This window comes from Anarrhichthys ocellatus, unplaced genomic scaffold (genome assembly GCF_004355925.1).
Source record: "Anarrhichthys ocellatus isolate YVR2014 unplaced genomic scaffold, GSC_Weel_1.0 scaffold2, whole genome shotgun sequence".
NCBI classification, from domain to species: Eukaryota; Metazoa; Chordata; class Actinopteri; order Perciformes; family Anarhichadidae; genus Anarrhichthys; species Anarrhichthys ocellatus.
The window spans coordinates 13456327-13467667 of NW_022280032.1; the positions used below are offsets into that span (position 1 = coordinate 13456327).

Below are 11341 nucleotides of genomic sequence, written 5' to 3' on the forward strand. Positions count from 1 at the left end.
ACACACACACACACACACACACACACACACACACACACACACACACATGAACAAGCACTGAGTGAGTGAGGGGTTAGTCATTTCGTGTAGTCTCCCAGAATTGGATATCTTAATCATTAGATCTCTATTGATCGTCTGTCACCACTTTACTCCTGTAGTGCATCTACTGAACATTTTCTGCTGTATTTGCTTCACCACTGGGACCAGAGACGGCAACTTAGCAACACCTAATGAGTAAGGAATAAGTGATACCTGGCGATCAGACGATCTGTAGTCCGTCTATAAGGCAGTAAGCCATACATACGTGTGCTCGTTCGTACCAATCTCTGTCAGTGTTTGTTTAAATGTGTATTTAAATGTGTACTACTCGACTGTGTGTTTGTCTCTTGTGTATCTAAATGGTGGTAAAGTACCCACTGTGCCAACAGTAATCCCATTTCCAAGATGATCACAGCTCAGTAGGACACTGTAAATCCACAGCACCACAGGTATGACTGTGAGTGTGTGTGTGTGTGTGTGTGTGTGTCTCCTAGTGTGTGCCTCCATCCACATTGTATGATGTACTCCAACTCTGATCAACACTTTCATGATCAACTTTTCTCAGACAATATTGATGTGATGTTTGGCAGCTTTGGACATGTTTACAAAATGACTGTTAGCCACCACCACAAGGAACTAGCTGTGTCTCCGACTAACAATGTCTGATAGGTCAAATCCACAGACAGAGAGGACGTGAAGGGACAGTCAACAGGAGAGAGACGCATGCCGCAAACAGATGTTATATGCACTGCAAACAGCTGTTTCAAGGCGCCTCCCCAGCTAACTTTAGAGAATTGTTAATAATTTCAAAATATTTTTAGTGGTTTGTTCTTATTTGAACGCTCTGATTATTAAATCTAGCCCTATTCTTTGATTTTGAAATAGCCATGTTGTGATTTATGAATTATCCTTTGTTTTGTTACCACATTTTGCTGCCACTGCGGCGATTCAACCGTGAGATTGGCAGTTGAATCAGGCTCCTTAGATCGAATAGCTGAATAGTCGACTATTTACGGTCACCCCATCCGAAAACAGAACAAAGAACAAAACAAAAACGTTGTTTAATCTCAGCTGTAACAGGTAAAATCAATTAATGAATGAATCAAGAAGTCAATAAACAGAAAAATAATCAGCTAATATTTTGATAATTGATTATTGAGTCTTTTATCAAGGAAGAATACTGAAGCAGTGCTATACTCTTCAGTTTCTCAATCTGGGTTTGCTGCTTCTCTTTGTCATATATCAGTAAACTGTACGCTTTTGGTCACTTTGGGCTCTGGGAAGTTGTGACAGGCAAATTTGCAGATTAATCAATAAAAAAAAGAACTGTTAGTTGCAGCATTAGTTTTCTTTACCATTTATTTTGTCAAATAATGAATTACACTGCACACAATATTTTATTTTCTATACTTGTTATGTAATTGGTATATTCAAATAAAGCCTTTTTAATATGTGGCTATTTATAACAGAGAGAGTGCATGTCCCCTCATCCCTCATTCTCTGTAAACCAGTGTCTGTAAAGGACCCGTTAGAATAATTCACACCTAAACGTACACCATAAGGTATTTTATTGAATTTCATTATATTTCATTATATTATCAGGTGTGTATTTTGTCCCCTTTTATTTACATACTGCCCCACAAAGTTCAACAATACTCAAAGATACTATCATCTTACATTTACTAAAATAGAAATCAGAGGGAAGACCAGCACCATGACCAGCACAATACAGCCCACTCGATGAACTATACTGCGTGTTAAACTGAAAAATGAGTCTCAAAGAGGACCATCCATCGCATGTGTAAAGTGCTACTCTTAATACCGCAGCAGCTCAGCCAGCCAGGCGGGGCTGGTCACCTTCCACTTGGTACAGCTCTTGATCTGTAAGATCAGAATGAAATTATTCTGCTGCCCACACCAGAGTAGGCAGCTGGAATACTGATGACCTGCCAATGGCTTTCTCCCGCAGCTTCCCTCACTGGACAAACCAACAGAGCAGAGAGAGAGAGAGAGAGAGAGAGAGAGAGAGAGAGAGAGAGAGAGAGGGAGAGAGAGAGAGAGAGAGAGAGAGAGAGAGAGAGAGAGAGAGAGAGCATCTTGTTGGATCTGAGCTGGGAATATTGATCGACTATCTGGCCTTGAGATAGGAAGATAGTCCGACTGTTCCTCTTTTCTTGCTTCCTTCAAAATATGTCTTTAGTTCAGTGTATTTTGTCCATATTCTTTCTGTACATAGCCACACAAACTCCGAAGCAGAGCTTTAATATATGAGCAGAACAAGCTGCACAGGTGCTCAAATTAAGAAATGGCAGCAGACTGCACTGAGAGGAGGCAGTGACGCTTCCCCTGAGCCAAAGGCACTGCTGCTGTCGACTATTGATTGGATGTCGTGCTCTCGCTGATAAAGGATAAAGTCGGCTGTGAGCCAAAAATGGTCTTTGCATTGCAATCATCCAGTGTCGCCGAACTTCTCAGAGGTGACGCTGTGAGAAGGAGTATGGAGCGCCATAGAGATTTATGGCTTAAATGACTTAAACCCATAATAGCATGGAAAAGCTTTGGAGCTGCTACTTTGGGGGGTGAAGACATTCTCTGCCTCAAACCATGACGACAGAGCGCTACGGAATATTTTCACATTGGTGGGAGTGAGTGTGTGTGAGGGAAAAAAAGAGAAAGAGATTACATAGAAACATAACAAGGAAATTCCATTTGGAGGAAAAGCTAAAATAGCTGATATACTGAAATAACTCAGCTGGGTGTCAGACGATAAGAGGACAAAGACCTTTGCTAAATAATGGAGTGGCAAGCAGAGACAAACACAAAGGGACAGCAGAGAGACAGTGAGAGGGGAAAAGCGTGATTGGTTAACCTTGCTTTGCATTCACAGAGGCTAGAGAACGTGCGTCTGTATTCATATGTTTGTATAATTAGACAGGAAGTCACCAAGTGGGAGAAGCAGGGCGGGGGCGATTCAGAGCTAAAAATAGACTATCGATGGACTGATTATCATAATAAAGCTCGGGGGAAGGTGGTCTCGGCGGTCTCAGTGAGTACGTATGGGAACAAGGAGGTGAGGGTGCAGGAAACCAAGTGTGTGTTTCATGCTTCACATATCATCAGAGCCGTCAGGCTGCTTTGGCAGTTTGAGACCAGGGTTACACTGAATTAGTAACTCAAATTATTATCTGAAAGGTGAACAAGCGTGATGCACTTTCATGATAATCCCCAGGTGGAATGGATGAGGAGAATTCAAACGTGCTGGTACAGATGTGCGCACCTGTCCCTCTGGGCTGAATGTATGTAACCTAAGAATCCTGTCATGGTGGAAAGAGACACATTCATCTTTTGAGTGCTTGTCTTTTCATCTCAATTGACATTTAATCATGCTGGATGCTTTGGTAGGTTCATAACTACATGTGGACATTGTGCAGCTGAGCACAAATCCCAGGGTGCTTAACTAGTTCCTATTTTTCACCCTAAATTCTATGAAACCGTGTATAAAATGATGCAAAAGACATAAAAATCTTTGTATTCAATCTAATTGTACACACATAAAATTTGAATCCCATTTTAAACTACTCAAGAGGGGAATATTAAGGGAACACTGGGTTTCAAGACACTATCCTGCAACCGTACAAACAAATAAATACTGTCCTCAAAACCCTTGTTTACCCAGAATCCTTTTCAGGACAGAGCAAGCAGAGCACCATGGCAGCAGAGTGTTTGTTTCTCGCACCAAGCACACTGCTGCTTTCTACCTATCCATCCATCCATCCATCCATCCATCCATCCATCCATCCATCCATCCATCTTATCAAATTACATTCCTCTATTATCCTTTCTCATTCTCTCGTTCCTCTTGTTTCCAATTTACCTCATTGCACTTCCATCCATTTGTTCCTCTATCTGTGCTCTTTGTCACCATTACTCTCTCCCTGTCTTTTTTAATCCGCTCCCTCTCCCCCTTGTTATCCTCCTCTCTTCTTTTGTCTCTCCTTCAAGCTTCGTCTCGCACTTTAGTCTCACATCTCATTCACTCCTGCCGTTAACCCTTCCTCTTCCTTGTCCTTCTTCCCAGTTCGCAGACGTGTGACAGCAGGTCTATTAGAAGGGTATGATCGAGCACACGCGCACACAGACATCCTTATTTACACTACCAAGCCCAGGCTGCAGATTCAGCGATGCAACATGGCAACACTCTGACAGGAGCGTCTGCTACCACGACAACCCGTCAGTGCCTGGCAACGCAGCCTTGCCATGGTAACAAGCCGCAACATCTACATTTGCTGTAGAAAAATAATATCTATGCCGGGTATGACACCCGGCCGTTTTGCATACACAGAGGTTTTCTAGTTACAGACTCAAAGGTCTTCAGCTTGAGCTTTTTTGCTGCAGGTCTGTGCTTCCTCGCACTTCATCAATCAATTACTGTCACAGCTCGGCCACTGACTGACACTCACACCTGGTAACCTCAGAGCGATTCAGACGGTTTATAAGTGGAAAGGTTTGACTCCAATGGGGGCTGAACCCTGAGAGGAAGGGGGACTTGGTTATACAGTCCGCCAGTGTAAATCACTCTCCGGACGGATGTGAGATTGGGCTATACAGTATATATATATATATATATATATTGAGAGAGAGAGAGTTTAGCCCTAAACTCTCACGTAAAGAGTTAAAAGCAGATTGTTGTGATACACACTATCTTCCAGAGTACTCTTCAGAGACAGCTTTAAAGCTTTAAAGGCTGATTGAGCTGAGATCTGGTAATCTAGTTTACATACAGCAAGTTGGGCTGGGCAACATATCAGTGTACAAAGTAGAAAACTCATGAATGTATTAATCACTCAGTAATTTACATTTGCTTGGTAAATAATATGCCATTTTATGGGGGTCAAGAAATAGCCTGGCACATAACCTCGCCCCACCACACAGCAAATTGTTTTTAAATGTATTTTGTTGTTCAGATTAAAGAAACAATATTTAAATAACTAGTTAATAAGTGAGCTTTAGAGATGCTGGTAGATGGGTTTGATGTTCTATATTGAGCTTGGCTAACTGTTAACTCTTACAGGCTCCTGGCTCCAACTTCATATTTACCAAACAGACATAAGAGCAGTGTCAATCATGTCATTTAACTCTTGGCAAAAAAAGCAAAAAGGCTGTTTCTAACAAGGTCTAACGATAACGTTCACTACAAAGTTCAAGGAATTGTGCAGAATTATGAGTGCTGGGCTGTTTCTCTTTATCAGGACAGAAGGAATTGTGTCTGTGGCATCAAGCACTGAAAACTGTTAAATATTCTTTACTCATTCTTTAATCAAGTGCTAAAATGTTAAGTTGGATTATTCAATTGACAGAAAATGGATCATTAACAGTGTTGACAACCATTTTGGTCATTTATTAACCAAAAATGTCATTTAAACATTGGTTGACTCCTGTTTTTAAATGTTAGTAATTGTATCTGTGTAGGGTGCGTTTTGGAGATTTGGTGACAAAAACGAAATTTTAACAATTTTAAAATATCAACTGGGAAATTGTGATTGGCATTTTTCCTGTTTCTTCACATTTTATAGACTAAATGTTTAATCAATGATTTATACAAGATTTAAAAAATCTAAAGATGAATATCATAGATCATTATTTCAGCCCTACTTTGTTTAGATGTACCCTAATTTAAAATCATATTTCTGTTATTGTACCGCTGTTTGCGTTAAGTCAAAACTACATATGGTCTGAGAAGTTGGGTTAATTTTCTTTCGAGGGTTTTGCTGCACGCTATGTTTGTACAGAAGAGATTTCCAGGGAATGAAAACGAATGAAAACTCCTCCAACGGGAAACCTGGTAAGCACAGAGTTAATTCAGGTTAGAAACAGATGCATCATGTCTGGAGTTTCATCCATAAAGTGTCTGTCTGTCAGGCCCACTAGTGGCTGTAAAGACAACTGTGTTGCTCAGTGGGTCAGCGTTAGCAGAGCTGGTAACATTGAGAAATGACTCCTGTACTGATGTCCTGAAGTGATGGAAATCAGCTCCGATAGGCTGAAAAGCACCTTTATTAGTCTGCAGAGCTGACTGACGCAGGACGACATTGGGGGTCATGATGATGTACACACACAAAGCTGGTGTGTGGTGTTTGGTATGCAATGTGTGTGTGTGTGTGTGTGTACGTGTGTATCAAGAGGTTAAGATTGACCCGAGTAAACAGTCGAGCTCTCTGAGGTGTCAGCTCTTACTGACTATCACATGGCGGGTTGCTTGCTGAGCACCTGGCTCATCACTGCACATTAATCTGATCTTAGTAGTAGCACTGACAGAGACGTGGAGCTAGGATGGCGAGGAGGTAAGACTGGAGACAGGAACACAAATGTGAATATAAATATAAAGGGCTTCAGAAGAACCTCGTTTGTGATTAGCTGCTGAGGGAGAGGATCATACCTGTACAGAGCATGCAAAGCACTTTACAAACATAATCAATTCATTAGTCATGTTCAATATTTGCGATTTTCACTTAATAAAAATATCATTCCCTTGCAGTTTCTTTCATGTGGAACAACATTAATCCAGTGTGCCAATCAAACAGCAGGGAGCACAGAAGCACATCAAAGCATGTCAGCCAGCCCTTTAGCAGGAGCAAGCCAGCAGGAAAATCACCCCTTTAAGGAGAGAGTCCCTGGGGGATGATGTATTTCTCTCTCATAGAGAGGCAAGCACACACAACCTCAACAGAGAATGGCGTGTAAAACTCATTATTTATCAGTTCAGCCTAATAAATCTCGGCACACAAACAGAATAATCAATGCCTAAGTGTAAAAAAACATATATGTGCATGTACATTCACAGAAACACAATCAATTTGCCACAGAAACACACACAGAAGAAATGAATCTTTTCTTTATCACCTCATCCAACTTCACTGTAATATAATCATCATGACAATCATCCGCATCCAACTTTCATCACTCCTCTTCCTCTCCCATCATCATCAGTCAAAGTATTTATTCAGGGTTAAAGCCCACTCACATTCATATCTGTTACTCTAAAAGGTATATCTATGAACATGATTTAAGAATACATAACTAATGAATGTGTTCCAACTACAAAAACTTAAAAAAAAAAACTTGGTTCTTGGTTAAATTTCATAACACAAATTTGGATGCAAAAATCATATATTTTTCTTCAGTCAGTCAAAAAGAAAAAGAATTACACACATGGTGTGGGAGAATTGGTAGCTCACAGTAGTCTAACTTTACTACAACAGCACATAGGCCTGCCGGAATGTCTTCAAAGTGTGACACACATTGACCAGCTGCTTTCATTTACCTTTGGTAACTGTTTTACAACTATTGAAAGCCATTCACTCTGAAGTTTACATCTACAAAGACGGAAATTAAATGTTTTTGACAAGTTTCGACGAAAATGTCAGATTAAAATTCAATAAGCAGGGAGATCTTTGAAATCATTTGGGAGCTGGACCATGCAGGAAATAAACGATGAATCAGAAAAGAGAAGAGATCCTCACTTAGTCATTCATAGAGTCTCTCATGCATCTACATACAGTTTGTATACCGGTTGTAATATCGTTGGGAAAAAAGCCCTTTGAGAAATATTGACAGCATTCTGGTAGTTTGATTATTTGGTTCATGCCAAGCTGTTTTGTTAAACTGTATGATGGTGCAGAGAGAGAACTCAAAAATGAATAATAGCATGCAAGTAAACATTTTGTCGACAGAACTTTGCATTCAAATTTCCTGCATGTATCAAGGTTAAAAGGTGTCATCTCCTCCCATCATCAGGATAGCCATCTTCATTACTGAAATCATTATCAGACTGACCTGCTGACCGATCCTCTCAGCCCTATCACAGTCCTTAGCACCGTGGCCACGTTCCTCCTCAACATCTTTATCTGCTCCTCCTCTGCAGTCTCCAGAGGAGGGTTCCCTGTCGGAGGCTGCAGAGCTGCAGGGCAGCATGCGTCCGGAGCAGTGGATACGAAGTGACAGAAGCTGCATGTATTTATAGGCTATCTTAGAGAAACGTGCTGCTCACTGTTGAAGCTATTTATAGAGCCTTTTACTGATGCCTCTGAGTAGTGTGGAGAAGGCGGTTCTCTGGGGAATGACTTACGAGGCTCCCTCATATCTCCCACCTCCCCCATTCAATGCACGTCCACTCTTCTACTCCCTACTCTGCTCTGCTGATCCCTCCAACCTCTTGCATCCACTCTCGCCTTCTCAATTTCCATCCTCTGTTCGCTCTCTTCCTCCCTTTCAAATCTCCCCTGCCGATCCCCTCATCTTAACCACCTCCCTTCCTGTCTTCTCCACTTCTTCCATCTTCTCACAGAGCCTCTTTGCTCGTGTCCACATTTCCTCCCCTTTCTCTTTCTGTTTACTGTACTGCCACATCTCTGCTTCCCCCAAAATATTTTCCACATCTTCCCACTTCTTTAGCCCTATGTCACTGTCTTATACTCTCAGTTACATTCCTATCAAAGAGAGAGAGAGAGCCGAACCATCAGAAACTCTTCTCTAAATTCCTCAACAGCAGGTGCTCCGGGACAAGAAGAAGAAGAAGCTTATATTCGTTTTTTGAAGTGGTCAAGTAATCCCTGTGAATGAAGTGAAATGGTGCTGGCAAACTTCTTATCTTAATGGCTTAAGAAGTAAGAAAGACTATTAAACTGACAATCTTATAAAATATTTCAACCTGTAAACTGTGAGGCCAATCTGAAGTTATTTTCCCATCCCTCCCAAATTCTCAGAAAAAACAGCCAATCCTTGAGCCAAGTGATGTAACAGGATGCAGGAGTTGACGTTAGCATGTGAGCCTTCTAGCTGTATGGAAACATCCGCGCGCACACACACACACACACACACACACACACACACACACACACACACACGTCCTTCAATGTGACAGCATGGTGTGATGCAGAGTGGCGTCTGCTTGTCAAGCTGACAGACTCGCACTGACAGCATGGTCAGAGCGATGCAGACACTGGAGAAAAACACTGATTTTGTAACGCTCCAAACCACAACAACAAACAGCCTGCCGGGGACGAGCGGCGCAGCTCTCAGAACCATCATCCCTCTTTTCTAGCCGCCTGATGCTGTGTCACTTTGATGGTTGAGCAAAGCAAGGCTCCAGAATGCGACCAAAATGATTTTGGTGAGTGTGTGAGATCAAATTTCAGATGTTTGAGTGCATGATGACATTATCATTGATGTCCCCTCCAGACAGGATACACCAGCCACTGTCTATTCAATTCTAGCCTCCAAAGTCTCGTGCTCGCGAGGATGCTTTTGCGCTCGCTCTGCGCGCTTGTATCACATACATACTCCTGTTTTTTATGTGCGCGAGTTGAGAGTAATTAAGCATGTACGTAGCAGTGCACAGAGCGTGATGCGAATGCATGTAGCGTAACGGAACATTTCAGCCGTTAACGCGTTCCAAAAATCAAGCGGCCTATAGCTGATTATTTTAAAAGTCCAAATGAGAGAGAGGAGGAGGCTGATGGGGAGGGAGATACATGTTCTGACTCAGAGGCCACTGGTGACCAAAGTGACTGAGCATTATTATATACGATAATATTTGATTATTATTATTAATGCAGAAACATGTCAGATGTATTTTAATGTAGTTAGAATGTTTCCGTCTGACATGCAGTGGAGTAGAAAGTAGCATCAAAATTGTACTTCAGTACAATAATTAATTACGTTCCACCACTGATTAATACCATGCTGTAAGAAAACAGTGTTACCAGTGGAAAGGCTGGTCTGGAGCCACGAAGTCATGCAATGAAACATCCTCATATGCAGTGGATGACCTGCTGACCAAAGGCAAATTAAATCACATTGCTGAGATTAAGCCGCATTTTGTGAATCACTGTAATATCACATGTATTTCAAAGCTGCTGGGCAGGTGGTCTATGAATCGGAATTTAGATAATCTTCATTACAATGTATCAGCTTTGTCAAGTGATAGGCAGTTAATTATGGGGATGTCATTACCGCGCGCACATCACACAGAACAACTGACTTTTCATTCTCACAAAGGGCTGCGAGGCGGCTACAATTGAAACGTGGTGACGAATAGGGCTGTCACAATCATGAACTTTAGTTGACGATTGCCATACAAATAATTGGCAATTTGAGATGAATGATTTAATTGTCTTATTGTGTTCACTTTATACCACAGTGGTGCTGTTGTTTGGATTTGCAACTAGACATAAATCCATGTTGTGAATTTCAATAGCTGCTCATCGGAGTGATGCGATCATTGGCAAAGGTGTTCATTAGTCATCAGATAGTTTGCTGAAACAATGTTTCACCTCGGGCTCTGCTGCACATAGATTTAGCTTGCTGTAAAGCTGTTGTGTAGGCTGACCAAATGTAACACAAGGGTGGTTCAAGACAATAGGAGGAAGCTTGACTTTATTTTCAAATGTTAATATGAAACAGAGAATCACAAAGCCTGTATTAACTGTTCCTGATTTCGTTGTTTTGCCTTCAGGGTTGAAGTTGCTCACGTTGCACTGTACATTTACTACCGGTCTGCTCTGAGCGTATCCACCGTCACTCTCTCTCTCTCTCTTGATTGATCATACACTGGTACTATGCACTATTTCTAAACTGACCCACTTTATTCTTAAAACACAATTTTTCCAAAACATTTTAATTCGAAATATATAATTCAAAAAGCTATGGAAGCGACAACTCCGGCATAACTTTCCCCAGAGCTGTCAAACACACTGCTGCACCCATAGGGGAGACTCAAGAGAGCTATTATGGACACCTCTCTGTCATTATTTTGCTTTCCAACAGCAGTAAGATCTAGACAGCCAAGCTCTCTTTTTCCATGTTTGTTTTTTCCTCACATTGGAACTTTGGGCTCAGGTAGACTCTGTATTTACCCAGCGTGTACACATCTAATTTACTTTCTTTTTGTTGCCACATTTGTAACATTGGCATTAAGTTCCCTTAAATAGCGGAAATTCAAAGGTTATACAAGATGATTGTGGCCAGCTATAATTGCGATCAGGCAGTTACAGAATAATTCCAAAATGCCCAGTGGCGAAACTATATGGTTTATGGTACCAAAAGGGGCCCATAGCGTGACAGGGCTGAAGGCTGTGAGGAACCTCAGCCGGTCCCCATCACCTCAGTTGTCACCATGTCAGTCCGCCTTCGCTGCACTATTACACAGCCAACAAGCAGAGATGGATAGAAAATAGCAATGGGAAGGAGAAGGAAAGTGGGTTATCTGGAGTTAGTTTTGTAATTGAAAGGTAGTGAAAATGTG

The 11341-nt window shown here is 41.5% G+C and overlaps 1 protein-coding gene across 1 annotated transcript in view; it reads right to left on the minus strand.

The window, feature by feature from the left end:
• LOC116389208 (membrane-associated guanylate kinase, WW and PDZ domain-containing protein 2-like) overlaps positions 1-8010 on the minus strand; it is a 45422-nt gene extending 37412 nt beyond the window's left edge. The window contains exon 1 of the mRNA XM_031857717.1: positions 7873-8010. Within this exon, the coding sequence (XP_031713577.1) occupies positions 7873-8010 (138 nt within the window). The remainder of the gene's footprint in view (positions 1-7872) is intronic.
• Positions 8011-11341: the final 3331 nt, after the last annotated feature.